Genomic DNA, 23,997 nt, shown 5'->3' with positions numbered 1-23,997 from the left:
ATTGAAGCCACCCACTCATGCTGCTCTGGCATCCCCAGGATAGTCAACTATGAGACGGGAAAAGCCGGAGCCAAGGCCAGATCCCTGTGGAGGCTGGAGCCGCTGCGGATCAGGTGGGATGTGTTTTACTATTCTCCCTCTCTCTCTCTCTCTCTCTCTCTGTCTCTGTCTCTCCCTCACTCTAATTTCCCTCTCCCCCCAGCACACACACTTGTCCTTCCCTGCCTCTCAGCCTCTGATTTAACGCTCCTCTGTGACCCCTCTGTGTCTTCATTCCTCTTCCTCCCTCTTCCTCCCTTTCTCCGCCTCGCTCGTTCCCTCCCCACGTCTCTCGTGGTGCTTAACAGCTTTTGGAATCTTTGACCCCGGCCACTTTAGAGCCTCCTGGGGACGTCGGCTTTTGTATTCCATTCCTCTCCCTCTGTGGGATGTGATATTTGTCACATCTAAGGTGTTTCAAACCTCCCTATAAGTGCATCATTACTCAAATTTGCTCAGCCATTAGTAATTCCTGCACTCAGCCACATGGCATGCAGGATAATTAACAGCTGGTAGCAATGTTAGAAACAACTCATTAGTGAATATTAAGGAGATTAGCTGGCTATCTGAGAGTGTTTACAAGTGTGTGTGTGTGTGTGCTTTATTGTAACGTGTGTGTTCGTGTGCGACAGTTGGAGCGGGAGCCACATCCGCTGGGGTCAGGCCTTCCGGATGCGCCACCTGACCACCGGACACTACCTGGCCCTGACGGAGGACCGAGGGTTGGTGCTGCAGGATCGGGAGAGATCTGACACGGCCTCCACCGCCTACTGCTTCAGAGCCTCCAAGGTAACACACACACACACACACACACACCCCTGGGCTCACCTAAAGATCCATCAAACAGGGATACTAGCTGTCCCACAAGGTGACCTTTGGCTAATCACAATCGTCCACACGCTCCGTCCTCACAAAGGATCATCCGGAAAATCTGGGTTTATAAGGACGTTTATGGAAATGAGAGAGGAGGAGTTGGATCAGGGGAAGCTGAGCCGCGGAGGTTAATTCAGGTGAACTTGGCTCTTCAGACTGTCAGACCGTTTAGTCCTCCGCAGCATAATAGGGTTTTGTAGATGTGGCCAGTGATTGTGAGCTAATTAGTGAACCGGCCTTTGTGGAATGTATCACAATCATTTTTCACTGGACTCCTTCATTCCTGCTGTCAAATACAATAATGGATATGATGGATGGAGCTTAACCCGGCTCGCCCCCGAACGCGGCGTTGGCGTGCGGTCTGGCGGCTCGATTATAAATCTGTATTCAGCACGGGTCTGTTTGTGTTGTGTTGCTGACAGCTTTGATGCGTTCATTGCCCTCCCTTACCTGCAGGAGAAGCTGGAGCAGAGCCCCAAGAGGGACATCGAGGGCATGGGGGTGGCCGAGATTAAATACGGTGACTCGCTCTGCTTCATCATGCACGTGGCCACAGGACTCTGGCTCTCCTACCAGGCACCTGATGTCAAATCGGCTCGTCTGGGTCCCCTGAAGAGACGAGTGAGTGGACGCAAACACACACAAACGCACACGGTTCTGCTCCGACGCCGAAATAACTGAATTAATTAAAGGACGTTTACCTCGGAGGTGATAATTAGTTTAGCCGTAATGAGGTGATTGAGTCTGCGTGCTCTGTATGCATCGCACACTTTGATTGTATAAACCTCATCCCTCGGCAACTTTCACACAAACCCTGAATTTGAGTGAGTGATGATGCGTGTGTGGCTGTGTGTGTTTGCCCCTTTCTTCTTTCACCCCGTGCCACTTTCTTAACCAGAACAGATGACTGATTGATTGGTTTGTGCGGTTTGACTGGTTTCCCTCCAGGCGTGCCTACATGCTGAAGGTCACATGGACGACGGCCTGACCCTGCAGCGTTGTCAACACGAGGAGTCTCGGGCCGCACGCATCATACGCAACACCACCCTCCTCTTCAAGCGATTCATCAGGTACGCTGGTACATCACACAGAACGGCCCATTAAACCAAATTACACTCAGATTTGTCTTAAAGCGTGTTATGGGGGTAATTGCAAAGCGTTCTGTCACTGCTACAGTTATATCAGCACCACACTGCTAATGCTGGAGCATAATTATATATATTAGACTCCCACACACACACACACACGCCACAGTCTGGACGTAACGCCCCTGCAGACTGTGGACGCGGCCATCGGAGGGTTAAACCGCGAGCCTTTGGCGAAGAATCACACAGCAGCTCAGCGGCGCAGTCGTGCTTGCCACGCTCTGCACGGCCAGCTGTGAAAAAGTGTCCAGTCCCATTATTTGTCATCAAACGGCCAGCTATTTTTAGCAGCCCAGCGGAAATCAGCATTTCAGCCTGAATGAACCTGTGTTCGTCATCGCAGCCTCTCCTCAAATCCCCCTCGGGTGCTATTGGAGCGTGTTTATGAGGTGGTCAGTCCATGTGTGACGGGAATGGAAATACAGTGAGAATTATACAACATCAACACAAGTGTGTGAGGATGAACGTGTTGAATGTGCTCCCTCTCTCTCCTCCTCTCAGAGATCTGGACTGCTTAGGTGTGAAGAACCGGGTCCTGGTCACCCTGCCTGTGGAGGAGGTGTTCCAGACCCTCAGCGACCTCATCACCTACTTCCAGCTCCCCGACGCCGAGCTGGAGCACGAGGAGAAGCAAATCAAACTGCGCTCGCTCAAGAACCGGCAAAACCTGTTCAAACAGGAAGTGAGTCCCCCCCCCCTGTTTTTCCTAAAGGAAAATCAGCAACAAAATATTACAACCCTTTTAATCAACAATCCACTCGTGACTGAGGCAATTTTAGTAAGTGGCCAGTCATGAGTGAGGCTGGAGCATGTTAAAGGCCAAAGAAATGGATTGTCGGTGGTGTGTTTCAGTGCTTCCTGTCAGCAGTTTTGGGTGTTGTGCCTTTTCTGCAGCTGGCACCGGAGCGCTGAAGCTTTAAGCCTCCACACTCCTAAATTGCTTTCATCAATTATGAAATGTCAGCTGCCTAACCGAGTTCCTGCGATGTCAAGTATGCAACTCCAAACTGCCTTCAACTCCACCACGACAACGACGACGACAACATCAATGTGTCACTATTCTCAAGGAATATTTGAGAAGATTAATTAGCAGTAGATTAGTTTAGTCAAATGAAAAGCCCATAACAATGAGTGGCTTCATTTGATCTTATTTACTGCCCCTCTCTTCAAAATGAGGCTAAACTGGCACAGCGAGCGTGTCCACTCCTCATATATTACCTTTACAAAGGTCTGTTTGACACTGTGGACGGCTGAATCATGACTTTTCCTGGCCGTGTAAATCATCAGCAATTTCATTTTAGTCATTTACGACCTCCATTTAGCATATCTGATCACTATAGATATTTTTTGCTGTTGCATAAATCACCGTGACATGACTTAATGGGACTTTCAGGAGAGAGAGCCCCAGGGCTGTGTTTTAAGTGGCCACCTAATAGAGAGAGAGAGAGAGAGAGAGAGAGAGGAAGAGAGAGAGAGAGGGAGAGGGAGAGGGAGAGAGACTGACTTGAATCATGTCAGTAATAAGTGGTGGAATGTTTCAAATCTATATAAAATGGTGTTATATTTGCCATTTTCCCTTGTTGTGTGTGTGTGTGTGTGCATTGTCTGTGTGTGTGTGTCTGTGTGTGTTAGGGGATGCTCACTCTGGTGTCCAACTGCATCGACCGTCTGAACGTGTACAACAGTGCGGCCCACTTTGGGGAGTGTGCCGGGTCGGAGGCCGGAGCCGCCTGGAAGGACATCCTGAACCTGCTCTATGAGCTGCTGGGTGAGCTGAGTCCTGATCCAGCACAGGCCAGGCCACGGTTTACTAACATCCCTCTGCAATACTCCATATGCACATAAACAATGTCATATTATATATGGGTATTTATTTATTTAGACAGATTTCCTTCTGTAAGAGAGAAGAAGAGAGAGAAAGAGAGTACATCTGCAGACACACAACACACACATACATGCATCTCAGAATCCTGGTGGCATATGTATGTTTGTTTTTGTGTGTGTGGGTGTGTGTTTGGGCCATTGCATCGAAAACAAAAGAGATTTCTAGTGTATGTGAAGTGCTTCCAAGGCACAAGCTTGTCAACATCACACACACACACACACACACACACACACACACACACACACACACACACACACACACACACACACACACACACACACACACACACACACACACACACACGCACAGCCTAATCAGGTTGTCCCCTGTTGAACAGATGGACCAGGAGCATGAGTTCCCTTCAGTGACAGTGGTGTGTTCTCAAAATCACTCCGACTTCTCACGCTGTCACCATAAAGAACAACCTGGCGTCCAAAAGAACACAATCTGCCAATCCTCTTCCTCTCTATCTGATGAATACGACGCCTGCCAGCCTGGATGTAGAACAGCACATAGCGTACCTCTGTATGTTAATGTAGAATATGCAGAGTTTCTCCTGTTGCACTGAAGCCCTCTGCCCTCTAAGTGTGTCCTTCACACTCTTATTTACACTGCCTCCATCTCCTGCCTGGTATTAGTGTTCTAGCCACGTCTCTCTCTCTCTCTCTCTCTCTCCCGCCCTCCTCCACACACCTGCTCCGGCACAGAGCTAAGTGGATTTGGGATGCCCCCCCCCCCCCCCCCCCTCCTTTCTTCCATCTCTGTCTGTGCTCGGTGACCCTGTCTCTTTCTGCCAGGACTGTGTGGGCATGTGTGTGTGTGTGTGTGTGTGTGTTCATGTCTGTTCTGTCCTTGTGTGTCGGTTCCTCTTTCTATCTTTGCTTTCCTCTAAATGAATATGTGCCAGGGTATGAGAGTAGTTTGACCTTGTTGCGTAAGAGTGGAGGTTTGGCGATGCAATGAAAGCGATCGATCACACCGCAAATAAAAACAATGCGATTTGTCTTTTCCCCTCTGAGATTCCACTCACACACAGTTTCCATCTGCCCTGTAGCGGCGTTAATCCGAGGGAACAGGAACAACTGCACCCAGTTCTCTAATAACCTGGACTGGCTGGTGAGCAAGCTGGAGAGACTGGAGTCTTCCTCAGGTACTGTCAGATTTAAAGATTCACTGCTTGCTTAAATGTAATCAGGGCACCACAGCACCGCCAGTATGTGTGTGTGTGTGTGTGTGTGTGTGTGTGTGTGTGTGTGTGTGTGTGTGTGTGTGTGTGTGTGCTACAGTGAGCGAGTGTCCTCTGGCGTCTCTCTCTCTCTCTCTCCCACGTCTTCTGTGGGCGCACTAACTAATTGAGGTTTCTTTTTTTGCGGCTGCGCAGGCATCTTGGAAGTTCTCCACTGCATTCTAATCGAGAGCCCGGAGGCCCTCAACATCATCCAGAGAGGACACATTAAGTCCATCATCTCTCTGCTCTACAAGCACGGACGCAACCACAAGGTCTGTGTGAAAGATGTTATTGATCCTTGCTTATATGAAGTCTAGTATGGTACAGAAACAGAATGGTGTTGTGATCTAAACCCTCCCAGACATAAGGGCTATAAACCCAGCCTGCCAACATAACATTCAGATCTGTGTTCTGTTTTTATGACCACTTTCCTGCAAGCCTACAAACTTTCCAGCAATGTAGCGAATATGCTCTTCCGCACAGAATAATATCAAATCTATGTTATTGGTGATTGAGGCCCAATCTGTGTAAACACCACTTCCTGAAATCACACCCTGGCTGCTCAGCTGGTATTCCCTCCTTTCAGCTTCTTCTTCCTCTGTCTCACACACTCTCCAGAATGCCTCACTGGATGCACTTTGATTTCCATGTCGGCTCCCTCTGCCTTCTGGGTGTGTGTGTGTGTGTGTGTGTCATCTCCTCCTCTCTTGAGCTACTAATTCACTGTGCTGTACCTTTCACCGCCGCGCAAACATCCATCCTTAATAATCGCTTCCTGGGGGGTGTCGGGATACAAAGTTGCTGCACACACACACACACACACACACACTCACACTCATGCGCACACACACACAGCTGAGTCTATCTATTTAACATTGAAATGTGATCTGGAGCAGGCCCGTCAGTCACTCATAAATCAGTCTGCGTGTATTATTTTGCTTTAGAGGCTCCGGAAAAAAGGGTCCCGGTGATGAAGTGCGTGCCGCTCTAGCCTGTCGCTCTTGGCTGAGCATCTCAGCCCATTTAATTCTCTGCTTTGTTAAGTTGGAACGGACCAGCGAGCGTTGGATATTATTGGATTTTGGACAGGTTTTCACCCACAGTAAGCATCTTTGAGTAATTATACAGCCGCTGCATAAAAAGCGTCCGTCCCCAGAGCGCCAACCTGGATTGTGATTAGGGACAAAGATAATTAGTTACTCCTGGAGAGGTATGGATTCATATGCAGGGGGGTAAGAGAGAAAATGGGGTCAATGTGCAATCAGTTGTTGGGGAGCTGTTGTGCTCTTCCTTCCTCTTGACAGTGTCGCTTACCTCCCCTCTCTCTCTCTCGCTCTCCCTCTTCCTCCCCCCTCTCTGCAGATCCTGGATGTGCTCTGCTCGCTGTGTGTGTGTAATGGCGTGGCTGTACGGACCAATCAGAACCTTATCTGCGATCACCTGCTGCCCAAGAGAGATCTGCTGCTGCAAACCCAGCTGGTCAACGATGTGCAAAGGTGAGATAGCAGCAGCACTTTGCTTCCTGTGCAGACTTTGTCATTGATTACGTCTGAATATCACTCTTCTTCTTCTTCTTCTTCTTCTTGACATTGTTCGGCGCTGATCATTTCCTGTCTCATTTCCCTTCCCCAGCATGAGACCAAACATCTTCCTCGGCGTGAGCGACGGCTCGGCTCAGTATAAGAAGTGGTACTATGAGCTCATGATCGATCAGGTGGACCACTTTGTTACCAGCGAGCCCTCACACCTACGGGTGGGCTGGGCCAACGCTAAAGGCTACGCCCCTTACCCCGGAGGAGGGGAAGGTTGGGGGGGGAATGGCGTCGGAGATGATCTCTACTCGTATGGTTTTGATGGACTCCACCTCTGGTCAGGTCCGTGTGTGTGTGTGTGTAACATGTCTGGCCTGTGTTCCTGCTCTCAGTATGGCCGGTTGGATCGTATTTCACATCAATCTGTCTCTGTCTCCCGAGCAGGTCGTATCCCACGGGTGGTTGCGTCCATGAACCAGCACATCCTGACCTCAGAGGATGTGGTGAGCTGCTGTCTGGACCTGGGCGCCCCGAGCATCTCCTTCAGGATCAATGGGCAGCCTGTTCAGGGCATGTTTGAGAATTTCAACACGGATGGCCTCTTCTTTCCTGTGGTCAGCTTCTCTGCTGGTGTCAAGTGAGTGTGTGTTTGTTTCCCCTATGCTTCTTCTGAGGCAAACAAAGTCTCCCCACCTAATCACAGACAGACGAACAACCAAAGACAAATACAACCAAAAGATTCTCTGCATACTTGCACTTAAACAAACCCCATTTAATCCTCCTACGCCTTCTCTCCATAATGCATTAAACCTTAAAGGCCCTGAGATTGGACATAGGTAACGTACACAGGCTTCATATTCCTCTCTGTTTCCATGGTGACCACAGACCACTATGATTGACAAGACTTTAAAATGGAATTTCAAGCCCCAGCAGTTTTTCATGACTCCATGATTGAATCTGATTTTAGAGCAAAGCAGCATTTTGTCGCTCGCTCTTTGAGGCCCTGACATACTTCTAACCTGTAGGAGGCTTCATTGGCTGATGGAAGAGCGGGCACCAGGTGTAGAGGAAATCACTACCAATTATATATTTTCATGACAAACCTGGGTAACATCTTGGTGCATTTTGGGACAGAATTGCAAATGCAGTCACTATTTTGCATAATCTCTCCACATTTAAAAGTCATTTTCTTGTAGTTATTACTTATGTATGAGATGGTGAACACACACACACACACACACACACACACACACACACACACACACAAACACACACACAGAGCAATAGATTCCTCCTCACCAAGGCCAGCTTTGAAAGTTTTTCAGTTTGCGGCTGAGAGGATTTACACTGTTGTTCTGCTTTGTTGGTCTGCTCAGTTGCAGCCTCTGAATCAAACTCAAAGTGAGTGGAGAGCATGCAGATGCCCTTCACTGTCCTACACTGGGTAAAGTATCGCCCGCAGTAGCAGTAGTTTGGTCTGAAATATCGGAAGACTGGCTGCAGGACTCCTTATTCACAGTAGAGCCACATTTTGATGAAGCCAGCAAGAGGATTGAGCCTGGACACATGAAGAAACCCTCCTGTACCGCCTCAGATGGTTCAGGAGGATCCACAGGTGTGAGCGTGTGGTCGAGTGTGTTCCTCCTTTGGTAGAATGTACATCAGCAGTGACGGCGGCTCCTGTTACCGTGCAAGATGTTGATGATGATGAGTGTGGATTTCAACTTTCCTGCCTCTCATGCAGACTTAATGAGCCCTGTGGAGGCTGTAACTGCCTCTGGAATGATGTGGAAGGAAAACGCTGAGTGGGAAAATCTCACACGCGCCGTTTACGAAATCATTTAGATTCACAACATTATGGCAATTGTCCCCCGAGGAGTAAAAATCCTCCTTTGCGGCTCAGGAGTGTGTGTGTCTGTGTGTGTGTGCTGACGCAGAGCCCGGCAGACCTGCAGTGGGGATGCGTAATCATAATAATCTCCTTAATTTTTATAAATGCTTTAAGAGGGCTCAGTCATTAAAGGAAAGGAGAAATAAGCCATACGTTTGTCTCTATACGTCTTTAAGAAATTACAGGTGTGATTTGTCAAAGTCAAGCATGATAAATTACCTCTAAATGATCTCTGTAAGCAGTAAGCCTTAAACAAACCACTGCGACAAAACATCTCTAATGCTTCTTATGAATAACACAGTGTTTGTAAACCAAAAAAAATCTCAAATTGCAATTATGTAAAAAGGTGTCATTCCCTTCCGTTTGTGGTCATTAAGAAGCAGAGAGGAGCTGGCGGCTCTTATTTAATGCTTTATAATGAGACACTCAGTATTCATACCTGCAGTCGTACACAAATGTGAGCCTTGTAAATAATGCAAACGTGACGCTCCTCACTGGAGGAATGGAACGAGCCCCGATTCAGACTTTCACCATCCAGATACAACATTCTCTGCTTCTATTTCATCTAACTCTATAAGTATTCATGGTTTTATATAAGATCCTGGTGCAAACAAACTCTCATTTCAGCCCAGTGATCAGGCTGAACGCGATCTCTATCCTCCGCCAAGGTAAATGTGCCAGAAAATGACACATGCCACATGTTTTCACTACATGTTACACACACACACACACACACACACACACAGACACAGAGTCACACACAGAATGGCCTTGGTTCCATTGTCACTGCCACTTGAGCTGCTCTTCAGCTCCATCTCTGGAGAGCCTGCAGAGGCGAGGGTGGAGCTGATTGAACCAGATGAAGGAGAGGAAGGTTATTTTTAGCTTCCATCAGCCTATATGTGTGATTCTTTACGTCAATCTCTCTGATATGTTATACTGTTTCTGCACACACACACACACACACACACACACACACACACACACATACACATTCATATTGTACGACATTAAAGTCTAAGACACTCCATCCTCCATGACCTACATCTCTCCTTCATCTCCTCAGGGTGCGCTTCCTGCTGGGCGGTCGGCATGGCGACTTCAAGTTCCTGCCCCCGTCCAGCTACGCTCCGTGTTACGAGGCTCTGCTGCCGAAGGAGAAGATGAAGGTGGAGCCTGTGAAGGAGTACAAGAGGGACGCCGACGGGGTCCGAGATCTGCTGGGCACCACCCACTTCCTGTCTCAGGCCTCCTTCATACCCACACCTGTGGAAACCAGCCAGGTGGGCACACACACACACACACACACGATGAATCACACTTTGCTGGCTTTGCTCTTGTTGTCCTCAGATCATCCTTTACTTTGTTTTTGTTTTTCTTCTCCATCTAGATTGTCATGCCGCTGCTTTTGGAGAAGGTTCGGGACAAGCTGGCTGAGAACATCCATGAGCTGTGGGGCATGAATAAGATCGAGCTGGGCTGGTCGTACGGCAAGGTGAGGAATGCTCCAGCCTCTCTTACTGTAGCCTCAGGAGTCATAACTCATACATTTTTCCATGTGTGAGGAGAGATAAACGATCACTATTGCATATTTTCTGAATACATTTGAGTGGAAGAGCAGCTTGAAATGCATAAAGTCAGTGCAAGAATTAGAATGCAGCCCTCAGAAAAAGCCTGTATCATCTTGCTTTCTCTTTTATAATTTGCTGTTCACACCAAAAAAGAGGGTAAGTGGAAAGATTCCTCATTCTTCTCCTTCTACGCTCCCATACCGTTCATTTAGACGCTCCATCCCAGCGCCTTTACAGAGAGCAGATTCATTGTGTCTGTGTTTTAGCATCAGCCGTGAGTCAGTATTGTCTCACCCGAGGGCAGAACAGAACGCTCTGGTCATTTTGATCCCACGATAAACCAAGAAGAAACGCCTGAATTTGAGTGATTTTTTTGTTTACATTTTCCATTTTGAAAGCAGCTTGGCAAACCTGATGTCACTCCCACATGGATTGACAGGCCTACACACGCCAAGACTGTACACACACTGATCTTATCATCTCCAAACACAATGAACCCATGGTGGAGTTTCTTGGTTTGTTGGACTTTAGCCTCAGGATTAAACCAAAGTGGCCTGTTCTGCCCAGTAGATGACAATACAAATAACAATCTAGAACTCTCTATGCTCTTATGTCTATAATACAATCATAGTGTGTAGTGTGTAGTGTGTAGTGTGAGTGCTCCTCATCCTGCTTCTTTGACTAACACATCCATGCATTCATGTAGGGCCAAGATGTCTGTCACAGCTTTATGTAAATTACTGTATTCCTTTGAAATCTTGCTCCATTAAGAGCGTTGCTGCCATTATCAGTATGATAGTGTAAGAGGTAACTGCTTAAGAGATCACTAAGGTGCACACAAACACACACAAACACACATGCCATGTTTCCATAGTCAAGTTACATGATGTTATGGAATATGGCTTTGCTTTTGGAGAGGTAAACCTGGTGCTCTCAATGATCTAGTGGCTCTCGGGAACTTAATAATCATTATATCCTCAAATCTGTCTGTGTTTCTCGCAAATTGTAGTGGATCAGAGTCCAAATGCCTGCATTCTATTGAGAGAAACAAGCATTTGTGAGGTTTACGGTGACATAATAAACTCTAATTTTCGTCCTCTGATAGCTACAAGTGTTTTCCATTTAGAACACACAACACTTTCCACTGTTTGTCACGTACGTCCGCTTCAAATCAAGTCAAACACAGGTCAATGGAACCCCCCCCCCCACACCACGGCATCGGATGTGGTAATCTACTAGTCAATCACAGCAGATTTCATAATACAGAGGGAATAAGAAAAGTATTCTAGTCTGTTGATGAGTCTTTGTTTGCACGGAAAATACCTTTTCCTGTGGTGGTTTGTAGCAGAATTACCAAAGCACAGATGTCCCCTTGAAGCATTGTGGTACTTGTACTATTCACAAAAGAGCTGGCTGATGTTCATTGGACCCACACACACACACACACTCAGCTGCATATCTGTACGGAGCCCTGCATGTTTTCTTGGTAAACACCCACCATTACTACGCCGCCTCCACCCAGAAGCATCACCATAGGGACTATTCGGCCATACAGAGGCATCACTACCCCCCCTCCACCCTCCCCTCCCCCAAGAAAACATGCTCCCTTCTCCCTCCTCTGCTTTCATGACATGTTCACTAGAGCCGTAGTCTTATCACCGCACCCAGTAGCTCCCTGTGTTTACACCACATTACCGTCCCAGTAACAATAGCTGTTGTATTTCACGTACGCATTGTAGTAGATGTTTCCACACGGAGTGCAAATGGTGATTGTGTGTGGAGCGGCCGGTGCTGGAGGCGGCAGAGGAGAGTTAAAATGTCATTTCTGTCCCTGTTCTTCCTCCTGGTAGATAAGGGATGATAATAAGCGCCATCATCCCTGCCTGGTGGATTTCTCCAAGCTGCCTGAAACGGAAAAGAACTACAATCTGCAGATGTCAACAGAAACGCTGAAGTACGTTAAAGTGTATGATTAAAAAAAAGAAAAGAAATCCTGTTCTTCAGAAACGTGACATGGGTTTAACTTTGGGATTAGGAGCCATGACACAGAGGAGCTGGAGCCGCATGTGTGTGTGTGTCTGATGGTCTCTGAGGGGCGTCAAAGCCATTTTAACGGTCGCTTTGACCGCTCACCATGTGTGAAGAGGATTTGTCAGAGTCTCTTCACACCCGATACCTTTCTATGTGTTCTTATGCCTTTTCTCTCTTAGCACATCAGGGTGCGCTCAATTTAACCCTGTGCTGCTCGGCTTGAACATCTCTCCTCAGTCTGATATTGCCACTGTCAGAGGTGAAGTCAATGTACTGTATATGTTCCATCCACTTCCTGTGTGCATCTTATTTTCACCACAGGACCCTGCTGGCTTTGGGCTGTCATGTGGTTCACGTCAATCCAAATGCTGAGGACAACCTCAAAAAGATCAAACTCCCTAAGAAGTCAGTGTGCATATTTACATTAGAATTCTCTTTAAATGCATATAAACAAAGATGACACGTTCATTTATGCTCCATTGTTCCTCTGTAGCTACATGATGTCTAATGGATACAAGCCCACCCCTCTGGACCTGTCTGACATCAAACTCACCCCCAGTCAGGAGCTACTGGTGGACAAACTGGCAGAGAACGCTCACAATGTCTGGGCCAAAGATCGCATCAAGCAGGGGTGGACGTACGGCATCCAGCAGGTAGGAGTACGAGTCATGGACGGGGATGTTGTGATGTAAAGGTCGGTGATATTCCAGCATGTTCTTCCTCATTCTAGTTGTCTGCGTGTTTGACATTTGGTACGGTTGTAGAATGTGTCACCTGGGTGGCGTTTCTCTGCACCATTAAACAGATCCTTCATGCAGACCTCCATTTTATGGTGACATTACTGTTTCAGTGGCCGTTGCTTTAATGATATCAGTAAAAATAAAGTATTCATATCTAAATGTCTACGTTTACACCGGGCTTTACACGGAGAAATGATGAATCTTTGACGTTAATGCCAATGACGGAACAATTCTTCTGTCATTCTGTCAACCTGAAGTGAGTGATGACTCATCAATTTTGGGCTGTTTAGCTCATACATCCGTGAGCCCGAGTGGAACCATGGTATTGTTAATCTTCTAAATGACACGAGTGAAGGTTGGCGAGTAAACAAGGCAGTAAATGTTTGTCTGGTGTCGCCTCGCAGCCTCACAGATCACAGGTCACACTCAGCAGTGTGATGATGTGACAGGAAATGATCGGGGGGGCTTTGGAGGATTTTTAATTAAAGCCTCACTAATGTCAGACCAAACACACAAACAAACAGCCAGGGAAGGAGATAACCAACGCAAGATTTCACACCAACGCAAGATTTCACACCACGCCGCACAAATCAGCTTAAGTCGCAGTAATATGATGCTTTCATGTCAGTGCCAAGCCCCCCCAGTGGGACCAGCGCTATGGGGGGACGTGACACAGGGAGGATGGAGGAAGCAGAAGCCCCAATGGCAATACACAGCCAATTAACTTCTCAATTACTGTGACTGACAGCTCAGCGGTTACGAAACACCACAGCTGCACGATAGAGCTGCTCCCTCGTGAAAGAGCTTCAGTGAGGAGGATCATGAGCTGAGTATTTCATAATGTTTTTCCTCAATCTGGCCTTTACGTTCTGTCCTCCACAGGATCTGAAGAGCAAGCGTAACCCCCGCCTGGTTCCTTACACTCTGCTGGACGAGCGCACCAAGAAGTCCAACAGGGACAGCCTGAGGGAGGCCATACGCACTCTGATTGGCTACGGATACAACATCGAGCCCTCAGATCAGGAAGGAGGTGAGTTTTAATGTCCACCACCTTTCAGTTCACGTGGAAATGCTGGTGGAGGGATTATGAACGGGACAAATGGGTTCCAACGTGCGCTGTTTAGTGATTAAGTCCCTTTTGTCTCTCACACCAGCAGGCCAGGTGGTGGAGCGGCCGAGCATCGACAAGATCCGCTTCTTCCGCGTGGAGAGGACGTACGCCGTGAAGACTGGGAAGTGGTACGTTGAGTTTGAGGCGGTGACGGGCGGAGACATGAGAGTGGGCTGGGCCAGACCCGGGTGTAAGCCAGATGTGGAGCTCGGCACAGATGAGCTCGCGTTTGTCTTCGACGGATACCGGGTAAGATCTCAACGGATCAAACCAACTGATCGCCTGATATCCAATCAGAATGTCCAACGTATATGTGAGTGTGTCCGTGTTGATGTGTTACAGGGCCACTGTCTCAACATGGGCAGCCGTTTGTTCGGGCGGTGCTGGCATGCGGGCGACGTGGTTGGCTGCATGATCAACATGGAGGACAAGTCCATGATCTTCACCCTTAATGGGGAGATCCTGATCACCACCAAGGGATCTGAACTCTGCTTCACTGACTTTGAAACGGAGGACGGTGAGTGAGGCCCGTGTGTGAGTGTATGTGTGTGTGTATGTGTGTGTGTCCTTACCTGCTGGATATACTAATTTGATAAAGACTTAGCATGCAGGGCAGGGAGTGATGCCTGGAGCGACCATGCTGGGGATATAAATGAAGAATAACTGCCCCCCTCGTGTAATGAAATCAGGCTTATTTAATGTGACACTTGTAAATAGCCTCTTAGCCAAAGCTGGATTGATTTTTCCTGGCCTCCTGCTGCGTGTGTGTTCCTCTCCTCGAGCCTGTGTTCCGACTGTCCTTCCTCCAGGCTTCATTCCCGTGTGCAGTCTGGGTCTGGCCCAGGTGGGACGCATGAATCTGGGGAAAGACGCCAGCACCTTCAAGTACTACACCATGTGCGGCCTCCAGGAAGGGTTTGAACCCTTCGCCGTCAACATGAACCGGGAGGTCACCATGTGGTTCAGCAAGCGTCTGCCCACCTTTGTCAACGTGCCCAAGGACCACAACCACATCGCGGTAAGAACCAAAGCAGCTTCACGCGCAGTAAAGCAACACTCAAGCTTTTGACGACATGAAAAAGCTCTTCAGATGATGAAAACATCGACTTCCTCCCCCTCCCCCTCTCCCCCCGTCTCCTCAGGTGACCAGGATTGACGGGACCGTTGACAGCCCCCCGTGTCTCAAAGTCACGCACAAGACGTACGGCACCCAGAGCAGTAGTGCTGACATGATGTTTTGCCGACTCAGCATGCCTGTGGAGTTCCATTCCTTCTTCAAGTCCTGTCCTGTTGTAGACATGAACGGAGTGCACGAGGACGAGTGTCTGAAAGTCAAGTACAGGTGAGGACACAAGGCACCGCTACCTAACTTAACAGTATCACGTATCCAAGCTTGGCTTTACACCAATATCTGTCAATTACTTAAATATGGTGTATGATGTAATGTGTGACTCTGTAGATATCCACTGAGGTCTGTGAAGCACAGTGAGGAAAGCAGACGAGTGGACTACACCAGCATCACAACGGTACGAGAGGATGCACAAACCTTCTTCAGTACGAACCCTTCAGTGTTTACTGTACTGGCTAAGTCTTGTCCTGTACGTGTGGTTTCAGTATTACCACTGTGTGAGGGTCTTCGCTGGTCAGGACCCTGCCTGTGTGTGGGTGGGCTGGGTCACCCCCGACTACCACTACTACAGCAACAACTTCAACCTTAGCAAGAACCGAACAGTGACCGTTACCCTGGGCGACGAGCGAGGCAGAGTCCACGAGACGTGAGAGAGAGCGTTCTTCTTCTCGTGCTCTGATAGAAATTTCATTACACGTTTGGCTTCTGGACAAAATCCACATGAATGATTGATGATGTGGCCTTTGACAGTGTGAAGAGGAGTAACTGCTACATGGTGTGGGGAGGAGACGTGACCAACGCCGCCCACTCCTCCAGCCGCAGCAACGTGGACCTGGAGATCGGGTGTCTCATCGACCTGTCTACCGGCCTGGTGACCTTCACCGTCAATGGCAAGGAGATATCCACCTCCTACCAGGTACTGAGATGATTCAAGACCCACTGAGTCACACTGAGCACGATCTGCCTATTCAGATGTACTCTGTAAAACCATTCAACTGCTATAATCTTCTTGCTGAAACACATTGAGGCTTCACCAAAGTCTGAGTCATCCTGCCAGGCGACACTCTGGAAAAATGCAACACACTCTTGTCACGCGCCCACACACACACGCGCACACACACGCACAGACAACACAGCGAACAGAGTTCCGTGATGAATCGTTAAGCTGCTTTCTGCAACTTGCTCTCTCTTGTCACTGCTGCTCAAGTTTTTGGACGTGTGTGTGTGTGTGTGTGTGTGTGTGTGTGTGTGTGTGTGTGTGTGTGTGGCTTCCTCATCCTCTTTCAACTTGTCGCTCTTTTCTCTGCCTAGGTGGAACCCAACACTAAACTCTTTCCTGCTGTTTTTGTGCTACCCACCAGTCCAAACCTCTTTCAGTTTGAGTTGGCTAAAATAAAGGTACAGTTCACTCATTTCAATGTAACTAAGCTCTAATCATGACGTCTAAAATCCATATATTGATCCACCCTGCATTGATCTCTGTCCAGAACGCCATGCCTCTCTCGTCCGCCGTCTTCAAGAGCGAGCATAAGAACCCCGTCCCCCAGTGTCCACCTCGTCTGGATGTCCAGACCATCAGCGCAGTGCTGTGGAGCCGCATGCCAAACATCTTCCTCAAGGTGGAGACGACCAGGGTCAGTGAGAGACACGGCTGGGTGGTACAGTGTGTGGAGCCCCTGCAGATGTTGGCTGTGCACATACCTGAGGAGAACAGGTACAAACTATGGCTCAGACATGCTGTGATTTCATTCATGGTAACCATTGCTAATAGGCTGAAGCAGCTCAACCACTCCCCTCTCTCCCACAGGTGTGTAGACATCATGGAGCTGTCTGAGCAGGAGGACATGAGGATGTTCCACTATCACACCTTGAAGCTCTATTGCGCCCTCTGCGCTTTAGGCAACACCCGTGTGGCCCACGCCCTCTGCAGCCACCTGGACCAATCACAGCTCTTATACACCATCGACAACCAGTACCTGTCTGGCATGCTGCGTGAAGGCTTCTACAACGTCCTGATCAGCATCCACCTGGAGACGGCCAAAGAGGCGCGACTCATGATGAAGGATGAATTCATCATCCCGGTCACCGCTGAAACGCGCTCCATTCGCCTCTTTTCCGATGCTTCCAAAAAGCACCTCCCGCCAGGGGTGGGGCTTAGCACCTCACTCAAGCCCCGCCTCAACTTTGCCCCGCCCTGTTTTATCAGCACCAAACGGGAGCAACATCTGTTCAGCCCACAAGTGCCCCTGGACGCGTTGAAGGAGAAAGCGATCTCGATGCTGGCAGAGGCTGTTCAAGGTGGCGGCCATCACATCCGGGATCCAGTAGGGGGCGGTGTGGAGTACCAGTTTGTGCCGATCTTGAAGCTCATCAGCACTTTGCTAACCATGGGCGTGCTGGGGAGCGAGGACGTGTATAAAATCTTAATGCTCATCGACCCCAATGTGTTCAGAGAGATGTACGAGGACGGAGCGACGGGGGCCACGGAGAAAGAAGGTCTGACCGGGGCCGAGGAGAAGGCAGTGGAGGCCGGGGAGGAGGAGGCGGCCAAGGAGGCCAAACAGCCAATGAAAGGGCTGCTGGAGAAGAGGCTGCCTGAGCCTGTCAAGCGACAGGTAATAACCACCTCAGACAGATTATGGATCATATTTGTGTGGAATGTAAACCATTCAAGGTAAATTGCCAAAACATGTAAAATCAATGAACATCTCCATCAATACAAGTGGTGCCTCACAGACTAAACACAGCTGTGCTCTCAATCACATGCTCCATATCAGCCTCAGTGTTATAGAGCCATTCAGAAGGCGGTCAAACATGAAATGGCGCCGCCTCACTATGAACCTATAATGGCTCCGTGTGCGATAATGTGACGGCATGGCGGTCTGTCTTTGTTTTCACGTTTACAGCCGCGTCAAGGTGCCAAATAGAAATTCAAGCGTTTGTTCTCCTTCTCTTCTCCTCTGTCCAGATGTGCGAGCTGCTTCACTACTTCTGCGACTGCGAGCTGAAGCACCGCATTGAAGCCATCGTGTCCTTCTCCGACAACTTTGTGTCTAAGCTGCAGTACAACCAGAAGTTCCGTTACAACGAGCTGATGCTGGCGCTCAACATGTCCGCCGCCGTGACCGCCAAGAAGACCAAAGAGTTTCGCTCACCTCCTCAAGAACAGGTATAAGGACTGTAACACTCTCAGCGTTAATTCTATTGTTTATATTTCTGGGCGTCGATGCTGTTTATGACGCCGTCTCTATTGTGTGGATGACCTCAGATAACCCTGCATCACTGCCAACCGCCAAGACTGCTGGACCTCCATATGTCTGGAATTGTGAATTCACATCAAACAGAGATGCCAGCTCTCTCTCTCTCTCTCTCTCTCTCTCTCTCTCTCTCTCTCTCTCTCTCTCTCTCTCTCTCTCTCTTGCTCCCTCTCTCTCTTGGCAGCCTGTTTGTGCTGCCATATGTATTCTTCATATTTCATTTGTTGTATATTCACACTTGTGTCTGGGTGTTCTGGGTGATATTATTTCACTCTCAGGAGACACTTGCACAGCCTTTCCTCTCTCTTTAGAAAGGCGAGCGGAGAAGCTGTTTCTTTGTGTGTGTGTGTGTGTGTGTGTGTCTGTGTGTGTGTCTGTGTGTGTTAGTGTATGTGTGTGTGAGTAATGGTAACATCACTGTAACCATGACAGGTTCACCCCTTGGTGTCGTTGACGTCCTTTGACGCATTTTGTCCATGAACTGACAAAGAACTGCTTGTACTTTGCCCGCAGAAATGATTAGACGGGACGGTGTTAATTTGTCCTTCCTGTCTGTAATGTCATTGCTGCAGTGACAGTGCACATTCAAATGTACGTGCGTGCACACACACACGCACACGCACACGCATGCACACACACGCACGCACGCACACACACACACACACACACACTTCTTCCCTCAGGGTCACAGCTGGAGTTCATCTCCCTACACGCTTATATTAATGTCTCGCTGTTGTGCTGTAGTTCTATGAAAGCCTGGAGAGAATTTAGTTCCATTTTCTGTGCACAATGAGATCCCATGATGTTGAAATGGCTTTTTCGAAATTGAAGGTTAAGTGTGTGTGCGTGTGTGTGCTTGCATTTCAGATCAACATGCTGCTAACCTTCAGTACGGGCGAGGACTGCCCGTGTCCAACAGGCATCCAGGAGGAACTCTATGGCTTTCACAGTGAAATGCAGCTCCACTGTGGTGAGACTGGAACCCTCCCAGACCTCTGTGACCTCCTCTAAGATCTCCTCTATGATCTCCTCTATGACATTCTCTGTGATCTCCTCTGTGGGCTCTTCCATCAGGTGTTACTCACACAGATGTAGACTTTAGAGTATCCGGTATAACGCTGCATTTGGTATCGCTCATCGATCTTTAAAAGTTTGTTGCCGCAGGTGTCTGACGTTCTGACAGAGGGAGGCGGCGGACAGAAACGGCAACAGCAAAGAGGGAGGATGAAACCAAAACAAAGCTTTTAAAGACCCCCACCTCCCCCCCCATCCCTCCCCGTGCCCCATCTCCTCCAGCTGCTGATGAGTCAGTCCCAACCGCTCTGTTTCCCTCTCAGCCTGTCAGCAGAGGAGGAATAGTTCAGTGCCTCTCCAATTGCTCTGACATCTGGATGTTTTGATAAATAATTGAATCGCTCAACCACCTCCCCCCTCCCCATCCCCCCCGAGCTATAACCGACCTAATGGCTGCCTACATGCCAACCTGTCATTGCATCCCTGCGCACAGAGGAGATAGATGGCGTGATGCACACACACACACACACACACACACACACACACACACACACACATGAAGTCCCTCCTCATGTTGTTTTTGTGCCGGCTGTATATGTTTTCTGTCCTTTTGCTATCCCGCAGGAATCCCTATGGAGCACGAAGAAGAAACGCAAGATACATCCATCAAAGGCCGCCTCCTTATGCTGGTGAACAGGATAAAAGGCCAGGCTCAGAAAGCGGAGGAGCCCACGGAGAAGGAGCAAGCGGCACCATGTGAGGATGCAAAGATCAAATCCATCCATCTCTATCTCACACCGGCATCCATAAAGAGTCTTACATCATAACCTTTCATATAACAACACGCTGGGGGCAGAATGCATAATTTTGACTTGATAACCTTCTTACCGCCGAGTGCAAAAGGTCAAACAGCCTCCTGAAGCCCACTTAAGCATGACTGGTGCACTTGAAGTAGCAGCAGCTGCAGCGTTCCTTACCCAGCGATGCTCTGGCTGCATCACCGCCGTGCCGTGTCTCCATTTGCCCCCCCCCCGCCGGCGTCATGTGACCCCGAGCCGTCAGCCGCGCGTCGCTTATTCCCCATTTCGATTCCTTTTCAATTTCATTATGCTAATCCAGAGCAGGTGGGTGAGGAGGGCTGCAGTGTGAAGAGCGTCTTCCATTAAAGCCACAGAGGGGAGAGACGGCGGGAGGGGCGAGGGTGATCAAACCCAATCCTTCACCTGATACGTGCAGCACATACACGCAGTCATAACGCCGTGTAATACCTGCGGTGCCACAGATGTGTAAATGGAGAACAGGTTATCTCCATTAACAGCAGCAGCTTTCCTCTTTATAATATATAACCTGTCAGGAGAAGGAGCCCCTTTCTTGTAATAAAACAAGGCGTATCTGCCCTTAACTGCCTAGATACAAGCTGACTAATGCCTACCAGCGGTTTTATTACTCCAGGAAAATCTCTCTCGTCACACACACACGCACACAGGCATGTCTCATCCATCCTGATGCGTTCTTAAAAAGCTTGTATTGATAAGAAGAAGGCAGACGGGTAAATATGTTTTGCTGACTGCCGGACGCTGAAAGTCAATCTGCCCGTCGGGGATTCACGGTTTGGTTTGACCGTGATGCAGCGCGGCGCAAGACCAACCGCATTGATCTCCCAGCAACGCCGTTGAAAATAGAAGAGCGTGTATATCTCCCCCAAAAGACTCCGAGGGTTGGTGTGTGTTTGTGTGTGTGTGTGTGTGAGGGTTGATTGATTGGGACGCCGGTTTGTGGCGGCAGCTGCAGTTCAACAGCGTCTCTGTGTTGCAGCTGGAGGCGTCAGAGACCAGCAGAGGGGAAATGTTGTGATGTTTAATACGCCCGGTGTTTCGTATTCATGAGTGAATATCAGTAAATACTGTCTGTTCTCTCAAATACATCAGCGGGGTCGAACGGGTCGCAGTGTGTTTTCTACTTTTGTCCAACAGCTACAAACTGTTCTCTTGTCCCTCCTTCACCTTCTGCCTTGGTGCAATAGGAGGTGCCTGAGTCAGCAAATGACCTAAGATTTCTACTGCAGTGTGTGTGTGTGTGTGTGTGTGTCTGTGTGTGTGTGTGTGCCTGTGAATTTATTCAAAGAGGGTTTCAAGTAATAGTTAGGCGACCTTTTAGAAATTCACTGTTTCATCTCTTTGCTTTGTGATGCTAGCTCCTGGCTTCACCCGGGGGCATCAAAGGGGGCCTGAGTGAAGAAGAAAATGATGATGATGATGATGGTGATGACATATTTAGTGCTTCTCCTTTCCGTAACCTTTAACCGAGACGGTAAAAGGACAGAGAGAGGAGAGATAGCTTTGCTCCAGTGGTGAACGCTTCTGCTGTAACATCCCGGTGTGTGTGTACGAGAGTGTAAAGAGTGTGTGTGAGCTCGCTACAGACAGGTCAGATTTGTTTGTTTGGGTGAGGAAAGTGCTGGAGGGTAATAATCAAGAACCAAACAGACAAAGTGTGTGTGTGTGTGTGTTATGGAGGAATGTTGCTTCTGGTTCTGGAGCAAACTGCTCCTCTTCTTCTTCTGTCTGTCTCCTTGGCACCCATACACGTCTCAGTGGAATGATTGCTTAACGCTGACGGTGACATTCTACCCGGCTCCCTGCCCCACACACACACACATACACACACACTAACATGATTGACAACATGGTGTCAGATCCTCTTTAGAACCCCAGCAGATCCAATCAGCCAAACACACACACAGGGCCTTAAAAACACAATCATCTAATTGCAATGCAACAGAGAAATCAATTGTGCATAAACGGTCCCGTCCTCCATGGATCTGAGTCGCCTTTTCGTCTCCCTCGTGTCTTCTTCGTGCTATTAGGCCGCGCAAGAATATGCATACACACACACGCCCACACACACACAGCGAAGGTCCTATTGATCTGGCTTTAATGAAGCCTTAAGGGTAACCCACATACCAGCTGTCCAAACAAACGCCTCACTTTAACCACAGAGGCAGAATCTTGTACAGTGCTATTAATACTTCCTGTCTCCTCTCTTTTACATAACACCACTTCCTTTTTACGCTCCATTGAAAACGTTCAAGTCAAAGCAACGTGAGCGCAGCCTGGATGACAACATTACCGGCTCGTACACACACACATGCGATAGAGCAAGATTGTGTGAAACGGGGAATCTTGGTTATTCTCTTCTTAAGCTCCTATTTGCATCATAAATCCGGTTCAGGATTGCGGCGACTCTCTGTCCCGCCCTGTCGACTCCACGTCTATAAACATCAGCCTCATAGATCTTGTTGTGTTTGAGCGCGTGTGTGACCTCAGTTAATAGAAGAAGGTCAGATTTTCCTCTTAAAGCACGATGATATGAGGTTCATTGTCAGTGATTCTCAGGCAATCAGAGCTGATTTGCGACGGAAAATTACACCGACCTGTATTTCAATTTGAACACACTCGTTTCTACCTGTATTAAACTTGTAATCCCTCAGTTACACACACTATCATTTTCCTCTGGATGTCTCTTAAATTACAAAAAGCACCATAGTTTATAGGATGATCTTCATTATCTGTGAGAGGAGGGCAAAGTGCGAGCTGATTGGCCCTTCGCCCAAATTCATCTGCTGAAAATAAATGACCTTTGGAGATGAACTGCTGCTGCATTATGCATGACGGCGGCATCTAATAAAGAGGTGAACTTAACATCACCGACGTCCTCCTATAATCAAATAATCAAAGGTTCCTCAGGTCCCTCAGAAGCCCAAACATTCTGAATAAGACATATTCTTCTCCTTCTGGTATAAATTCCCGTCTCCCATATCTGATTCCTTGCAGCCAATCTGAAGGAACTCATCTCTCAGACGATGGTCAGCTGGGCTCAGGAGTGCCACATCCAGGACCCGCAGCTGGTCCGTAAGATGTTCAGCCTGCTGAGGAGGCAGTACGACAGCATCGGGGAGCTGCTGAGGGCCATGAGGAAGACCTACACCATCAGCGCCGCCTCCGTCCAGGACACCATCAACCTCCTGGCGTCTCTGGGCCAGATCAGGTCCCTGCTGTCCGTCCGCATGGGGAAGGAGGAGGAGAAGCTCATGATCGACGGGCTCGGGTAGGGCGAGTTCCCTGAGAAGAACAACGTCTTCATCCGCTTCTATCCTGAGTGTTTGAAAGTGATTGGTTCTGTTTTCTGTCTTATTAAGCGACATCATGAATAACAAGGTGTTTTACCAGCACCCCAACCTGATGAGGATCCTGGGCATGCATGAGACCGTCATGGAGGTCATGGTCAACGTGCTAGGTGGAGACAAATCCCAGGTTTGTGATGTTCTACCACACGAATCACCTGCTGGGGGTAAAGAGGCTCCAACTTAATTGCCGCCCACAGATTTCAGGGTCCTGCTGTCCTGGAAATGATGTTGCGCTTTTGAAAAAAGTTTTGTCATCGTGTGTGTAAGTGTGTGTGAGTGTGTACATTAATGAAGTGGGCGGAATTTCTCCCTCCGGCTGACAGAAACTTCCGAGTTTGGGGATGCAGGGTGGAGAGGGCAGAGGG

At 48.6% G+C, this 23,997-nt stretch overlaps 1 protein-coding gene across 1 annotated transcript in view; it reads left to right on the top strand.

Moving 5' to 3' along the window:
- The window catches only part of LOC143009537 (ryanodine receptor 3), a 73,910-nt gene that overhangs the window by 23,224 nt on the left and 26,689 nt on the right, over window positions 1-23,997 (top strand). The window contains exons 11-43 of the mRNA XM_076161540.1: window positions 39-113; window positions 672-828; window positions 1,369-1,533; window positions 1,861-1,982; window positions 2,559-2,739; window positions 3,690-3,825; window positions 4,997-5,092; window positions 5,324-5,442; window positions 6,533-6,666; window positions 6,803-7,044; window positions 7,147-7,339; window positions 9,660-9,876; window positions 9,984-10,088; window positions 10,318-10,320; window positions 12,015-12,118; window positions 12,517-12,600; window positions 12,689-12,848; window positions 13,818-13,965; window positions 14,093-14,295; window positions 14,389-14,563; window positions 14,856-15,064; window positions 15,189-15,388; window positions 15,506-15,572; window positions 15,661-15,821; window positions 15,926-16,091; window positions 16,487-16,573; window positions 16,663-16,889; window positions 16,983-17,790; window positions 18,144-18,344; window positions 19,300-19,402; window positions 20,071-20,202; window positions 23,280-23,553; window positions 23,645-23,759. Of these exons, the coding sequence (XP_076017655.1) occupies window positions 39-113; window positions 672-828; window positions 1,369-1,533; window positions 1,861-1,982; window positions 2,559-2,739; window positions 3,690-3,825; window positions 4,997-5,092; window positions 5,324-5,442; window positions 6,533-6,666; window positions 6,803-7,044; window positions 7,147-7,339; window positions 9,660-9,876; window positions 9,984-10,088; window positions 10,318-10,320; window positions 12,015-12,118; window positions 12,517-12,600; window positions 12,689-12,848; window positions 13,818-13,965; window positions 14,093-14,295; window positions 14,389-14,563; window positions 14,856-15,064; window positions 15,189-15,388; window positions 15,506-15,572; window positions 15,661-15,821; window positions 15,926-16,091; window positions 16,487-16,573; window positions 16,663-16,889; window positions 16,983-17,790; window positions 18,144-18,344; window positions 19,300-19,402; window positions 20,071-20,202; window positions 23,280-23,553; window positions 23,645-23,759 (5,569 nt within the window). The remainder of the gene's footprint in view (window positions 1-38; window positions 114-671; window positions 829-1,368; window positions 1,534-1,860; window positions 1,983-2,558; window positions 2,740-3,689; window positions 3,826-4,996; window positions 5,093-5,323; window positions 5,443-6,532; window positions 6,667-6,802; window positions 7,045-7,146; window positions 7,340-9,659; window positions 9,877-9,983; window positions 10,089-10,317; window positions 10,321-12,014; window positions 12,119-12,516; window positions 12,601-12,688; window positions 12,849-13,817; window positions 13,966-14,092; window positions 14,296-14,388; window positions 14,564-14,855; window positions 15,065-15,188; window positions 15,389-15,505; window positions 15,573-15,660; window positions 15,822-15,925; window positions 16,092-16,486; window positions 16,574-16,662; window positions 16,890-16,982; window positions 17,791-18,143; window positions 18,345-19,299; window positions 19,403-20,070; window positions 20,203-23,279; window positions 23,554-23,644; window positions 23,760-23,997) is intronic.

This window comes from Genypterus blacodes, unplaced genomic scaffold (assembly GCF_046128005.1).
Source record: "Genypterus blacodes isolate CSIRO-AG114 ecotype Tasmania unplaced genomic scaffold, CSIRO-AGI_Gbla_v1 ptg000112l_1, whole genome shotgun sequence".
Lineage (NCBI taxonomy): Eukaryota > Metazoa > Chordata > Actinopteri > Ophidiiformes > Ophidiidae > Genypterus > Genypterus blacodes.
Note: the sequence above shows the minus strand (reverse complement) of the source record. Positions and strands in the feature narration are given on the sequence as shown.